General features: G+C 46.8%; 1 protein-coding gene across 2 annotated transcripts in view; it reads left to right on the plus strand.

The window, feature by feature from the left end:
• Positions 1-16298, plus strand: part of LOC142568317 (glutathione hydrolase-like YwrD proenzyme) — a 65751-nt gene that overhangs the window by 5713 nt on the left and 43740 nt on the right. Inside the window, exon 2 of one of the 2 annotated variants that reach the window (XM_075678317.1) lies at positions 9203-9356. The exons of the other annotated variant lie outside the window; for it this stretch is intronic. Coding sequence (XP_075534432.1) covers positions 9203-9356 — 154 coding nt within the window. The remainder of the gene's footprint in view (positions 1-9202; positions 9357-16298) is intronic. 2 annotated transcript variants of the gene reach the window in all.

A 16298-nucleotide genomic window follows, 5' to 3' on the forward strand; every position in this document is an offset into this window, starting at 1 on the left:
CCCCCACCAACAACATATACCTTCTTTCGGTACTCACGGTTGTCGAAAACGCGATGAGCGATTGCTCCGACCGATAACTTCGCTGGCACAGGCGGAACGCGCAAAGGAATGCCGCGGAGTTCAAGAATAATGAGCTTGTAACTCCGAAATTACGTCTTTTAGACGACTGAAAACAGGCGTTGCACCCACGCATGTCTTGAGTTCGAATAGAAGGCATTCTGCGAGCGTCTAGCATGGTCTGGCTGGGAGCCTGTGCAGTGGCTACTATTGTGTATGTGGCGTTCTATCGCGTCGGCTGAGGCCAATTTGTGTTGAAATCGTGCACTCGCCCTTGGATTTGTGCCCTTAAAGGGAAGCTGAAACGGTTTTCAATTTCCATGAATTGCTGGGATTGGGAAGAACAGACCTAATAATTTACGGTTCCGAATTTTTTTCTTCGTTTTGTTATTATAAGGGGCGGAAATCGCTTTCTAAATCACCCCCGCGGACACGCCCCCATCGCTTCCCGGAGCGCCGGGTGAGGTGGTTGCCAGAGGAGAGAACCGGCGAGAGTGACGTCATTCGCGGGGACCGAGCTGCCGGACCGGCGTGCTGGCATGCCTCTTTCCGTCCTGCGCTTTACTGAACGACGCTACGAGAGATCTGCCGCCGCCGCCGCTCACGTTTGTTTTCTTTTGCGATTTTCGTAAACTGTTCTTTCCTTCTGTGCTGCGTGAGTGCCTACAGCCAAAGGCGCCCAACATGCCCTCGTTCTGTGCAGCATTCGGCTGCGCGAACACAGGCGGGCGAGACGATGTGGTGTTTCACAGGTTCCCGAAGGACAAGAAGCTTGCAGCGCAGTGGGTCCGTGCGGTGAGGAGAGATAAGTTCGTGCCGACGAAATCAACTGGGCTGTGCTCGGACCATTTCCGCGATAGCCGGATAGCCTTACGACAAATGCGGAAACGTGTTGTTGCTAGCGTTGCTACACTCCGTTTCATACATCAGGTGCACCGCTGTGGAGGCTTGAGATACTTCTTGCAGTGGCTGCGTTCGCACTTAGAAAAAGTTCGGTGTTTCTTGACCCGATTTTTCAGAAAATTTTCTTATGTGAAATGAAAAAAAAATGAAATGAATGAAAAATGAATGAAATTAGAAATTATTAATGAAATGAATATGAAATATATGAATATGAATGAAAAAAAAGAATTTACCCATAGAAACAATCCTTGTACTTATACGGCTGCTAACACGTTCTTTTAAATCTATTTTCTTTTCGGCATTTTTAATTGCAGCCCGTCGCGGCAGCTTCACGTGCATGCTCGCGCGAGCAAACGCCGCTGGCACGCTGCGAAGCATAGACGGAAACGCGCGCAGTAATAAATTTTGGTGACCGGACTTCGTGCATAGCTTCCACAGCGTTGCACCTGAGGTATGAAATGGAGTATAGGCTATCCTAGTGACATTCGACGTACGGTTGCAGTTATCGTGTTTACCACACGGCGGTGCTAAAACTGCCTAATATCTTTATGTCAACACTAGCATGGAGCACGCATAGCGATTCTTGATCGAGCCACAATCGCAAAGTCGTCGAACCATAGTATGAATATTGCACATATAATACCTCTGGCCATCTCTAGATGTGTATGATAAGCAACTTCCATGACTGTACCTCGCAGCACTGCATGTGCGCGCTTAGAAACGCGGCCCTTATGTTCCCGATCGTGTATCAACACTCAAAAAACCACGGGACTTTAGACAAGCAGCAGCAAGGTGCTTGACATCGCGAAATTGCAACCGTGTTTGCAATCTAATGAGAAGTTAGTGCTTCGGCATTCTTCCAGGAGCATGTTCCCAGTGAGACTTTAGCGCATTTTTTCTCCCGTCATTGGAACGTGCAGCTATATGAAAAAAAAAACATACGTACGAGCTAAAATTTCCAACGCGCGAGAAGGTGCAGACATCGCTGTCGCTGTTGGCACACTCAACATCGTCGTTGCCGCCGTTGCCGCCATCGTTTTCCGTATCGGCTGTCGGTTCGAACATGTACGGCGAAAATACAAGCTGTCCGAGACAGCGAGAACGTTCCATAATGCTTACAACTCAGCTATGAAGCCAGAACAGAACAGCGTGCTACGCTCTGAAATGGCGGCGCCGACCGGCGACTGCCGCGAATGACGTCACAGCGGCCCCGACCAATCACGGGCAACAGCGGCGTTCGCGCGATGCCCTGAGGCGCTGGTGCGCGTTTTCATGAAAAAACAGCCGCTTGCGTTTGTTTCCGCCCTTTTTGAACCAGATATTCGTGTTCAGGGGACTCAAAACTGTAGAATGCCGCAGAGAACTCATTTTTTTTCGAAAAGTGTTTCAGCTTCCCTTTAAAGAGCAGGAACTAAAGTACCGGGGGAATTCTTGGAAATCAGATGTTTTCGTCATCTTTTATGTATGGTAGTGTTTGGTAAGTCAGGGATTTTCTGCGCCATGCTTGTGAAAGCTAATTACCTTTTTTCGTAATGTTGCCTTTCACCACTTCCGCATGTTTCGCCTCTAAAAGCAGTTTTCTTAGAAAATGTAAATACCACAATGACACGTGCTCGTAATTACTTTTTTTCAGCTGATGCCGTCCGGTGGAGCTTCGGGCGGGAACTACTGCTGCTTACTTGGTGCCGCAACATTGGTTGAACGCACCAAAAGTACAGAATAAGCTTTTACATATATCAATCAAAATAAACATTTCCTCATTTCACAAGGCGTCTTGCGTTTACATTCTGAAATAGCTCGTTCTGAGTCATATTTATTTTACCAAATAAAATTTCCGCACCGAAACAGTGCGCGGTTCAGCGATAAAAGCAAGTTAACGCATGCCGCGCCGATCAGTGCAGCCGGCCTAAAGGTACGCCTACACTAGCAGCAAGAACGCGCGCGGTGCTGTCGCGCGCGGCAAGATTTACGAAAAGCGGCAGCAACGCGCGGCAAACGCGCGAATGCGTGCGAGACCCATTTTTTCGCGGCAGCCGCAGAACGAGCACCAATAAGAAGCGAGCCGCGCTGTTGTGGCGCGACCTGTCGCCTAAGCAAAGAACCATAATCTAAAGGCTCCGAGTTTGAACAGTGACACGCACGTCGTAAAAATCTCAGAGGCCGTTTCCATTCAAGGGGGCTGTTTTTGTTGAGGCTTCCACACCGCCACCGAGACATCGACGAAGAAGTCGCCTCGCAGTGGAGGCGTTTTTGGAAACCGTTCGCGGATATGCGTGCCTCCATGACAAATCGAACGTCGATTTTAAGGAGCTGCGCGCCAACCGCTGGCACATTATTGGCAATGGCGTAGCTAGGTCGTCTGGCACCCGGGGCCCATAGGTCTTCTGTCACTCCCCCCCCCGCCCCGGGTGTAGCCGGCGGAAAAAGGGGTGTCTTCAGACGTATATGACACGCCCCCCCCCCCCCCCCCCGCCCACTGGCTCCTTGCACCCGGGGCCTACGGCCCCCCGGCCCCACCTGGTGCTACGCCACTGATTATTGGGCAGCAGTTTAGCATGACAGGTGAGTAATTGGTGCAGGCGGGGATGCAGAGTGTGCGCCTGGCCCTCAGTGCCCCCGTACCGCCAGATAGGGCGCACCCAAAACTTTCTCGTTCGCTTTCTGGCACGTCGGCGTCGCACAAGTAAAGAACAAATAAGTATTATAGTGTTCACAGTTGCCAGTAGCTCCTCGTCCGTATCCGACATGCCTGAGGGTGGCCGGCAGTGGCGCAAAGAAACACATTTCCGATGGAACACGAAATCGGCAGAACGGAGAGCGCGTTGTCACGAGAAGTATCGAATGGAACGAGACAACGCGGGACACCACGCGCCGCAAAACGCGACTGTGGACTTGCCTGTGCGCGTATGCCGCGCGGGCGCTTGCCGCGTGCGGCGTGTCGCGCGCGTTTTTGTCGTTAGTGTGGACGTACCTGTTGTGTCTTCAAGTACGCAGCAGCCTACTTTCAAGAACATATGTTTATTGCCACTTGCAATACAAGGGAAAAGAACCACAAGGCACTTACGTGGCCGTCTTATATAGCTATACAGAGCCACTAATCAGTGACATCACAGACACACACACAAGCACGTGCGCTGTATCTAAGATAGACAATTCAAGACTTCAGTGCCGTCAGTGTGCCACTACAGGTTCTAAGAGGTGATGACACAACAGTACCTTAACGCGTATGAACCAGCGTTCGAAACGCGCGCGCCCGAAACTGAAATTGGAAGTGTGGTTCAGGTTTCCACATCAGCCGCCTAGTGCGCTACAGTAATTCGGCCGCTGGGTTCTCAGTGTGTCCGCTCTTGTTGAATGACTTTCTCGGTTGCGCTACGCTATTAGCCCCGAGATCTTTGAGTGGCGCCCTCTCGCGTGTTGCATTAGAGATTCGACCCTGGTCGCCGCGGCCAGGGTCGAATCGGCGACCTCAAGCTTAACAGCGCAATGCTATAGCCACTGGGTTACCACATCGGGTGGTGATGCAGCAGGTACCTTAAATATACGTTTGTTGTCTTCCTTATGCTGTCATTTATAGAACTAAAACTAGGAAGAAATACATACTGTAATCGTAGAACACTGTGCTACACGAGACGCAGTCATAGCGAGAGAAAACGCATGGAAATGAAGCTATTCTATAGCTGGAGCGTAGCAGACGACAAAGTTAGTTCCCCCGAGAGGCGTCTCCGGAGCGTAAGGCCCATTAAATTTGTAATGTAGCGCCACGCTTTGAAGAATGCCGCCTCCTCTTCGCGCGCTCTGGCCGAGGCCGACGCCGCGTCGTTATTGGCCTAATAGCATCACGTGGGCCCTCGCGCCCGCTTCGTTTGTTTAGCGCTTCAGCACCATTTTTGCTTGAGAAGCGTTTGCGGAGTGGCGAGGAGCGCACGTTGGCGCCGTTGCTTATCTGTATCGTTTTGATTTGCGAACGCCTTGAAGTAAGTTTTGTGTGGAATGTGCGACGTCGCTTCGCGGCATTTTCTGTGACCATGACCTGCTGTGCCTTCGGATGCCAGAGTAGCTTTAGCAAAGGCGAGAAGCTCTTCCCGATATTGTCCGGTAAGCGCTACGGGTTAAGAAAGACGTGGATTCATCGAACTGGGAGGGTTAACTTCAGACCTACACTCTGCACACGACTGTATGAGGGAGTTGCGAGTATATCATAGTATAGTCCAACACGAAGTGCACTTTGCTTATATAAGCAGTATGTGGTCGTATTCGGTGCGCATAATCGTATTGTACGCCAACAGGCTTGAATTCGCGGGCACGTGAGGCTGCGTGCGAAAACGTGATTACGAAACCTTTAGGATTCAGAGAAAATGTGAGGCTCGAGCGTGAAAACTCATCTTAGGACATCAACTCTCTGCATTCTGCGGTTGCTAACCAGCCTTGTTTAGAGCGAATAGCTTTGTTTGCCTCTTTTCTTCGTGTTCGTCATTGGCGGTCACCCAGTGGATTTACGATACAGTACAGACTCATTTTTTTTGCACATTTCAATAGCTTTTGCTTGGACTTTAGCTAACGAGACGCTTTTATGTTGCCTAAACACGCCTGAGATGGCTTCGTTAGCCTTAGAGAAAAACACCCATGAGTCATGACTGCAAAACCACCCTCCTTGTTGGCGGTTGCTACACACAATGAATTATCTACTAAATACGAAGCTACGCGACGTACAAATACCTTTAAGGTTGAGGCTTACAGCGTTTTAGAGCGTCGACCTCTTCAGAGATGTCATGACTCATGCGTATTTTTTCTCTAAGGCTAACGAAGCCATTTCAGGCATGTTTAGGCAACATGAAAGCGTCTCGTTAGCTAAATTCCAAGCAAAAGCTATTGAAATGTGCAAAAAAAAATCAGAATAAGGTTGTAAAAGGCATTGAGAAGAGTAGCGGGAAGTGTTTAGATATATTTTTTAGCGCTAAGACACACGAAAGTAACTTCCCCTTCAGGATTAGTGTGTCTAAGAAGAGACCTGGCAGAAGGAAATAGCCACCTACCTGCTCAAAACATCATATCTTCTCGACATTAATGACCCCTTCTTTGTGAAGCGTTTAGACAAAGTTCTAGAATTTGTTAAAGTGCACTCTAACGAAGGGTTGAACGTTTTCTCCACTGACATAAAATACCTTTATTACTCTATTCCTCAATCTGACCTGTTAACCTGCGTTGAAGAAAGCACTGACGAATTTGGTTCTGTGCAGTTTTGCAATGAAGCCGCAACTTCAGTTCAGAGTTTTTTTTAGCATTACTCAAGCAATATGGGACCTCAATGTTTATCCAGTGGAATAATGTTCCGTTTCTACAGAAGCAAGGCGTATGTATCGGGTCTTGTTTGGCACCCGAACCCGTATCTTGCAAAACTAGAGTCTTGGCAGAGAGGTTCAAAGGAGCCTCAGTTTACAGAGCATTCCGATACCTTGATGATTTCCTTTTATTTCTTGACTGCACTTCTCAATGTTTTCAAAAAGAATATGAAGGTGTTACAAGCATAATTTTTGAATATCTTAGTCCCCTTGATGTGTCCTTCGAAATGCTAATAGATACGAGCATCCGATTACTCGATCTACAACTTGTATTGTCTGACGATCACATCTGCTGGTGTTACCAACCTAGAGCTAATAAGCCTCTTTTATCGTACAGTTCTGGTCATTCCAAGCTTATTAAAAGCGGCATAGCGAAAATGTGTCTGAACATTGCACTGAAGAAGTCGTACCCTCATTGAATTTCTTCCAGTTTTCAACAACAGGTAGTGCGGTTGAGTGAGGCTGGTTTTCCAAACAATTTAATTGTCAGTTGCTGAAGCGATGCTCAGAGCAATGCAGTCGGTCGAGTCTCGTTCCTCGACGTCAGCCAGCGCAGGGTCTGGAAGAAAGAAAAACTTCGCCGTAATTCCTTACATCCACCGATTATCACATAACCTGAAGAAGATAGGACAACGTGGAAAAGTTGACGTAATATTCACTGCCCCAAACAAGCTTGTCAGCTTGTGTGCATAAACAAGACCATATAGCAAAATAAAGGACGCGTGCAAAAAGCAGCTCAGAAAAGCGTACGCTAACTGTAGGACCTGTGTTATTTACCGAATTCCATTGCCCTCTGGAAAGAGTTATATAGGGCAAACCGGCAGATGCATTAATGATAGGCTTAGAGAGCACTCCCTATAAAGTTAACAAGGCTTCGCCGGATGGCTTCCTCGCAATTCGCTGTCATAAGTGCGGATGCGTTCCGCGATTCAATGATAGTTATTATCGGGAGAAGCAAAGGCGAATTCACTCGTCTCATCATTGAAAGGGCTCATATTGAAGAGTTTGGCAATGCTTGTGTTAGCAATTCGTCCTTGTCACTATCAGAGTTGGAGTTCCTGCGCATGCATGCGTTAAACATAATAGTTTTTGTCTAGTCTGCAAGTGAGCTGTACTATCATTTGCTCTGTTATCTTGTCAGTAGACACGTTCTTAAAAGTGAGAAAATGTGAGGATATAAAAGTGGCGCCCATCCCGGAATAAAATTGTTGTTGGAAGTGGCCTGCGTGTGTTTGTTTTCTCTTCTGCGTCCTCGTGTTTTTGCGCAACAAGAAAAACTGCAAAATGTTACACAAGCATGCCCAAATATCTACACTGGTGGTCTTGATAGGGCCGAAGCTTGTGCATTTCAACTTCGTAGGCACGTTTTAACTCACTGTTAGTGCGATCAATTATATATACAAGCGAAGGCGCTGTCGCGTTGTGAGTTCGATGGCCGGTAGCGCAGGGTTTGTCGAGCGTTGGTCGGCACGCTGATTTTGTCAGTACCGTGGACAAGAAAGCCCGTCTCAGTGCGACAACTCGCGGTCTTCGGTTGCGTCGTTGTCGGCCTGGTATGATAACATGCTTTCAGGGACGCACAGTACTCAATAGTCGGTCAATCATGGACGTGATCATCTTGTCGGTATCGTATCGACTCAGTTTTACCGCGCCTTAAACGAGACGAGTACGTGAAGTCGGGCACGCGCTGCCACCACCAGCAAGAGAGGGGCTACGCTGCGAGGTGACGTTATCAGCAACGTGATGTTTTCAAGTGTCGCTCAAGTGTAACGCAAGGGTTTTTCGTTAAATTTGCTAGCCATCAATGAAAGGTGACAACTACTTGACTCACGGTGCGGTCCGAAGTACTCCGACGAAGCCCTGGCCGCTTTCTGTTTTAAAAGGCAGTTGCAGTCTTACGCTACGCACGTTTTCGGCACCGCAACGACGTCGAGCTACGAGTGGAGCTTCAACGCGGTACACGACACGAGTGTTTGCAGCAGCGCTACAGAACACATCTATAAACTTGGCAGCGCGCGTCCGAGCGCTTTTTTTTCCCTCGGGGGACTTTCCGGCGTGTGGCGACGCGTGCTACCGTTTGTAAGGATTTTCGTCTGACACCACGTGGCGACAGGTCATTCACCCTACCCTCTGGGCCGGAGCCCACGGGCGTCAGATCGTCCCCCCTTCCCCTCTACATGGTCGTGGCACCGTGGGTGCTACCTCATCCCCTTCACCTCTCATGGTCGTGGCACCGTGGGTGCTACCTCATCCCCTTCACCTCTCTTGGCCGGACCCCACGGCGCCGGAGAGGTCATTCACCCGACCTTCTCCCCGGATTCGTTGAAAAGAGGATCGACTTCTCCTACCCGTGCTCGGTATTGCAGGAGGAGGGGCCCTCTCTCCGTGCCTGTCACGTGTCATCGACGGAAGCAAGATCCCGCCCACACTTGTAGAGAGCCTATTTAAGGGGCTCCGAAATGTACTTTTGTGATACGTCATACTTGATACTTCATGCTCGTCTTATTTTATTTCAACTACCTTTGAATAAACAGTGCAAGTTTCGCACTAGCAAATCGTCTCGCCCCTGCTTGGTCGCCATGACCTACCGGATGCCTGCAGCCCGCCGATAACGCCACGCTACCCAATAAGTAATGTCGGTCGAGCTTCGATAGGCAGGCGCCGCTACTTCTCGGCAGCAGTACGGTACGCTACCCTGGAGTACGCAACACCTTCCAAAACGTTTCGCGACTAATCCGCTAGGGCAGGGTGCAAGCGCCGTGGCGCCATGAAATAAAATGGATTACGGCGGTAAGGAATGAAGCGGGTTATCATTTCAACGAGTGTCGACGGCCAAGAAGCGCCGCCGCGGAAGTGTGAAGTCAGACTACTGCGATGTATTCTGTTGCTTTTCGCCGCAGAGGTGCTGAATCGTGGTGGGAACGCGGCGGACGCGGCGGTGGCAGCAGCGGCCGCGCTCCAGGTGCTCAAGCCGTACGCGACGGGCGTAGGAGGCGACTGCTTCGCCCTCTTCTACGACGCCCAGACGCGAGCTGTGCGCTGCATCGACGGAAGGTGAGGACAGTAGCGGTTCACAACAACGCATTGAGATTACAAGAGCCACAAATATGGCAGCCATTCAAACAGAATTCGAATAAAAGTTCTGAATGACTGGTAACGTATTATTGTATTTGTTGTGATATACTTTGCTTCGGTCGTTAGTGTATAATCTCCGCGATGAAGTCAAGTTGGAGGAACAACCGAGCACAGCTACCGCAACTAGGAATATGACGTAAGCATGATAAAAGACAGTGGCGCCACCACTTTAGAACTGTGCAACCATGCAGTCGTCTCTGTTAGAGATCTCAGTGAAAAAGATGTCAGTAAGGGTCCTTTTTTTTGCAATTTCACTCGTAAATGCGAAGCAGTGACGTAATAGGTCGCACAATATTATGCGCCGCATGTCTTCGGCTGTTTCTTGCGTTATCAGTAGTAAACTTTTGCAGATGCACACTTAGGGATCTCACCGCATTATTCACCTAAGCACATACACATTCGCACAGGTTGTCAACTCCATACACTTTCCTTTGTGGCAAGCGTTTTGGAAACCCGCCGTGGTTGCTCAGTGGCTATGGTGTTGGGCTGCTGAGCCCGAGGTCGCGGGATCGAATCCCGGCCACGGCGGCCGCATTTCGATGGGGGCGAAATGCTAAAACATCCGTGTACTTAGATTTAGGTGCACGTTAAAGAACCCCAGGTGGTCAAAATTTCCGGAGTCCTCCACTACGGCGTGCCTCATAATCAGAAAGTGGTTTTGGCACGTAAAACCCCATAATTTAATTTAAGCGTTTGGGACAACTGGCAGATCTCGAGTTGCAGGAAAATTAGTATACTGCTAATATTATTGACTCCTTCATTCGCCTTAAAGGCCTGCTTTCGCAAGCACGTTACTGAATGTATGTAATTATGGTACAACGTTTCTGCAGGCTACATATATAATAGATCTCGCGTGGCACCTTAAAAAAGAGAGAGAGAGAACTCAAACTGGACCCGTACAAGCAACTGAACTTGACACAGTTCCACCACAACGCACCTGATTCACTCTCATGCTTGTAACTTTGCCCGCGTGTCACCTATACCACCTCTTCCCCGCGCCAATACGCACGCACATACGGCTTCCAATTTTCACCAAACTACGACATTGTTTTTCAGAGTGGTTTTCGCTTACGCGTTTTCCTAAACGTTTTGCAGCGCTGATAGTCGCAATAACTGGAATACTGGAAACGACGGGCTATCTGATTATCTTTGCGTATTTGTCATCTCGCGGCACAGAACGGATACTCACGTACTCAGGACCGTCAGCTATCGCACTAGCTTGATTTAATGCACGCGCTTAAGAGAAAGCTTTAACTCCAGGGTCCTGTGTAAATACATGGCAACAGGGGAATCGTTTTTCTCCGAAACCGCTGCACCGACTTCGGTTAGGTTTGTTGCATTTAGACGGAAAATCGAAAATCTAGTGACAGCAAGAAAGGAGTTTTGATTTAGACTGTCAATGTTTTTATAGAAATTCTTGAAAATGTGATATCCGAAGATAGAAACTAAAGTATCCTCTTTTGCAACTCTGTAATGTAGCAACTCTGTAATGTAATGTAAGAGAAGAAATCACAATTCTGTAAATTGAGCCTCATAACACATCTACACTCGCGGACGACTTTCGGTGGCAATAAATGGAAAGCTACGGGCGCGCGGCTGCTGCACGTGTGTTAACGCGCCAAGTATTCCGGCAGCGTCTGACGGTGCTTTTGGTTGCTCGGAACAGACGCTGGATCGAGGCAGCTTCCACGTGCGACAGTTTCGCGTTTGCCCAGACGCGGAAGAAAAAAGCCGCAAAATAAGTAAACTTGTGCATTCAGCGGTGTGTTTTGGCCTGTTTAACTGCTGCTAACAAGGTGCTTGTCTTCCCGAGTTTAAACTAACGTGGACGAAAACACGTGACTCTTTTGAGAAGCGCTATCTCTTGTGCGTGCTTTGCCTCCGTAGCTTTCCCTTCACTGCCACAGAAAGTTGTCCGCGAATATAGAAGGACAAAATTGATGTATTATGCACCACTGTAAATTATACCTTTAGTTTGTGAGCAGTACTTTTGCGAAACCATCGTAGATGTACTCACAATTTCACATATAGGCTGTAATTCTTTTGTATCAAGTTTGCCCGCATTAGTAGTTCTAACAGAGTCGGTTTACACAACTGCGATATCAATTATTGGGACATAGTTACGGATTTCTAAATTCCCTCATTAAATTTTTTTTTCAGCTTACCACTTTCTGGAAATTTTCCTACAATATTTGCGAGTCATAAAGCAAGATATTGCTTTTAAGAGTCACTAGTATTTAACTTCCTCAAGTACAACAAATTTCATTCGAATCGGCCCAGTAGTTTTCATGAACAGATTTTTTTCGTTTTACATTTATTTGAGTAGGGAAATCGAAGTTGGCCCCGAGCTAAGGCTAGTTTTTACAAAACTATTACCGGAAGTGGTCCGCTACTTTTAACCGTCTGACTGTTTCTGGAGTTTCCCATGATCCACAGCAAAATAAATTATGCCTGGTGATCGTAGCGCACTGTTTTTCATATTTAGCGGCAGACGTACACTGATTCGTTTAGTTATTTATTCAGTAATGTGTGAAAATTCACCAATTTCTTCTCACCAGGTAGTTCGTGAACCGCTTGCCTATTTTCCTGCACGGAATGCACGATTCTTTTCTTTCTTTGTCTGCTGGAGGCCTTGGTAGGGAAGCTTGACGCTGATAACAGGACGTAAGATAACCGCAAACGGCACGTCATGGAACTAAACCATTATACTGACGTTATTGCCTTGGAATAGGGACAGAAAGCATCCTTACTCTGTGTAGATAATAGCCGCGTAATCTGGGCGCTGCTCGCGAAGGCCAAATTGTATGGACTGCCACTCTCGTTGAGAAGGTTACATTCCTTAGGTTGGCGCTTAAAGACGAACGAGAATGGCCACCGTGGCTCGTCGCCTTTGTTTGTCAATACTCAGTGCGCCTGTTGAAGGAATGCTTTGACACGACATTCTCGATTTGTGATTTCTCGCATTAAGTTGTCCAAAACCTTGGCACCACCGAAATGAAAAACTGGCAAACGTCATAGCACTACATAATTTATTATAGTACTCATATTTGTGACGCTCACTTTTGCGTCTCCTTTACGACTTGTCGTGTTCTCCATTTTTTTACTCAAATGAGAATAAATGAAACGTCTAGTAACCCTGTAATAGTGGCATATACTATATTTCGCGTAATAGTAACAACAACGAAGAGTATAAGATGAGAAGAAACGTTTACTACGTTCGAAAAACCATACCAAAAAAAAAACAACGTTCGAAAAACCTGTAACAAAGACTTCTAAAAAGAAAGTAAATGAAGTTCATACACAGTCAAAGACATACAAAACAAAAGGCGCGGACAAAAGGCGAGGATAAGTTGCACCACACAATGCACTGTGTTCCGGCATGTGCGCCCATACAGAGCTTGAAACACGTACACGAGGCCGCGATTTCTGCTATCTGAAAAAGAGTAGCCGTCAGCATTATAGGGTGACTACATCTTTCTTTTATTTTCATTTCAGTAATAAAAAAAGAAGCCTGCGATGCGGCTTGGGATGAGCAGGTGCCCAGATGAGGAAGATGCATAGTGACTAATGCATATACAAAGATACGGCAGTCAAAAGCAAACGTAATCACACAAGACGCAAGAAAAAACAACCAAAAGAGAACGGCACACATTAGATACAAGCACACATAAATACAAATAGAGAAGTGGGCTGTGGTTGCGTTAGTCAGTTAACTGCAGCACCTGGTGCACCTTAAGTATGCCTGTTTTTTTAAATATTCGAATGCGTTGGATGCTTTTTGCTATGTTCTTTTCGATGGCCAAGGACCCAGAAAGCTTGCACGTGAGAAAGGTCTTGTTCTTTGAAGAAAAATCTTCGTCTGAGAAATGTCTTCAAATTTCCTGTATGCTAGGGTTAACCATATATGGTTAGCCAGCCTGGGTATCGGTTATAGTGGCAGCGCACAGCTGACGTGGGCGGGTGTTGTTGATCTGAAGACCTGTAGCGTAAACGGGCTGAGGTTGGTGGTGGATGGTTCGCAATGCTACTCCCTCCCTCCCTCCTTCCCTCCCTCCACCCCCCCCCCCCCCCCACGGAAGAGAACTTCATGCCGCTATGGGTTCTCACGAGCCCCGATTTATTGATCGGCGTCTGAAAAGAGGTCGCACCGGTGCAGCCTTTCAATTGTCCTTTACAAACAGCATTGAAACATTCGCCAAGTATCAAGTAATACATAGTGAAGAAAATTTTCCAATGCGTAAGCTCTCTCCATTCTTGGTGACGAAATGCTTCACAAACACACTAGGAGAAGCTTACAAAGCCCCAAAAATGTTGAGTGGCCACCTCCTCCTGGAACATGAGCATGTCCAAAGGCTATCTGTCCAGTACCGATGATCCCAATTTGAGCACACCGCACACAAGTAGGAACGACTATGTGAAGGAGACTTCCTACACCTAATAGAAGATGAACTACTTGATGGGTTCAAGCAGGAAAAGGTTATCAAATTCCAAAGAATGAGACTGCGACGAAATCTCGAAGAACGCCCATCAAAACATGCAATACATTTGACACCAGCGTACTGCCTAGCTCTCTTAATGCAGGTTATATTCAAATAAGCGTAACACTACATACTCCAAATCCGAGACAGTGCTTCAAGTGCCAAAGGTTTGTGAATTATCACAGACATGTAGTGGTAAAGCAACTTGTGCCAATTGTAGTGCCGGTGACCACCCACCCGACTACGTTAAATAACATTTTATTTCATGACATCAGTGACGACGAATATGCTTTAGAGCTTGATGTAGAATATTTTTAATGCTTAGTAAATGTGAACAACGTCGGTGCAGAATTCGACGCAGAACACTCACAGAAGCCGGAACACTCTAAACCACCTAAAGAACGAGAGAGAAGGTGTGCCAGTCAAGTATCGCAGGTATCTGCTCCCAAAAACTACGAGTGCAGTCAGTCATCGAATGGAAGAAGACATACAAAACTCAGCGATTCACAGATGATTCCGGCGTGCAACACGGGGAAATAAATTGCATTCCTCAGTGCAAACAACCGAAGGATCTAATACCACTAAAAATAATTTGTTATGAAGTTCCACAGCTTGGTAAAAATGCTTGTAAAAAAATAAATGGTATGCTTGGCAAAACGGAAAGGTCTTCATAAGGTCGGCAGAAAAAAATGTAGGCATTTCTTGGTATCAACCTCGTGATGAATAATCACACCCTACCAACTCAAAGAAGGTAACCAACGAAGTGAACGGAAGATCAAAAATAAAATGCTACCATCCAGTGTTCTTTGAATTCCGGGACATTAGAATAAACAATACCTACATTAGCTACGTTAAAGTGCAAAATGCCGATGTCACTGTGTCCGCTCTGACCTCACTGCAGCTCTTCCAAGCAGTCGCACGGTATCTTATTCGAAAATGTTCAGTCGTGAGCGGAGCACAAGTCTTGCGCAGATGTACAGGTGCACAAGAAAGTCGACAAGGCCAGAAGATCCCGAACACGAAATTACAAAACCTCCCGGTCGGGAGAGGTGCACGAATTGTGTCAACTCGAAGCTTGAAAACCGCACATTTGCCTGCTGCAATGTTTGCAATGTTCACTTGTGCTAGCAAGAAATTGCTTCATGGTAGGAGCAGCTAAGAAACACGCGTAAATATCCGGTTCCCTTAAGGTACATATAGGGACACATATGTCCTAGTGAGGAACACATAAGCTATAAAAATGTATTTCTGAAAACCGTTGTATTATTCTTTGGAAGCCCCAAATAAAGAAAGCACTATGCATTGATAATTTCGCGGCTGATTTGCTTGTGTACCAGAGGAGGTCAACTCTTTCCCACAATACATAGATTATAATGGATATTATCCAGGGTATTTATTCGCCAGCCCTTGCTTGACGAAAGAGAAACAACAGCACTCACAGTGAAAAAGAACATATATCTTTTTCTGTAGCAAGGAAACTGTTGTCCTACTGAGCTATACAAAACAAGCTATGCCGATGTGGCGTGACAGGTCTCGGCAGTTTATTGGGCTCGCGGAGAGTGGTCCCATAATGGCTCCTCCCACTGCCTTTGGTCCAGTGCGGCTACATTGTCATCAAAGATGGTTACGCAGGACCCTAAACTAAACTGAACACCACGACGTCTCAGCCCTTAACTCTTCGTCCTCCAGCGCCTCTGCGATTGACGGAGGTCGTTCCAAGATCGCCGTCGACGGTGAAAAAGCAGCTCGGTATAAACGCCCAGTAGCTGCACCAAACAAAGGTCAGGTTATCTGAGTGGTTACGGCTCCTGTTAATACAGTATGTTAATTCGAAGATACACACAAGATAAGCCACTTATAATTTTTTTAGCTTCTGTTCACAAGTAAGTAGGCTGTTTTATTATGACATCATTATTTTCGTCACACATTAGAATTACAGAGGTCTCATACGCAATTTAGTTGACATAAAAGACATCCAGTTCTCGCCTGTAGACTTTTGCTTATAGGATGCGAGTCTAGGCCCCCAAAATAGTCAATTTCTTAGAGGTTGCACCTTTGTTTGAATATGCCGCGAACACTCTAGCTGAGTCAGGAGTTAAGTTGTATAAGGCGACATTTCTACCCGAGAAATTAGACTAAATACTCCTTTCAATGCTTAGCCTTATCTGTTTTATTGTTTAAAATTCTATTTTTCACTTTGAATTCCACCTCGTGCACAGGTCACTGCTATAGAACTTGAAAATTAAATACAAGAGCTACCGGACCCTTTTCTTTTAGTGGGAGTTTTTAGTGCTCATTGTAATCTCCGAGGTAGCCATACAAGAGGCCAAAGAGGACAACTTATTCGAGATTTTCTTTTTTTTACCCGCCGTGGTTGCTCAGT

Source organism: Dermacentor variabilis, unplaced genomic scaffold (genome assembly GCF_050947875.1).
Source record: "Dermacentor variabilis isolate Ectoservices unplaced genomic scaffold, ASM5094787v1 scaffold_18, whole genome shotgun sequence".
In the NCBI taxonomy this organism is placed as follows: Eukaryota; Metazoa; Arthropoda; class Arachnida; order Ixodida; family Ixodidae; genus Dermacentor; species Dermacentor variabilis.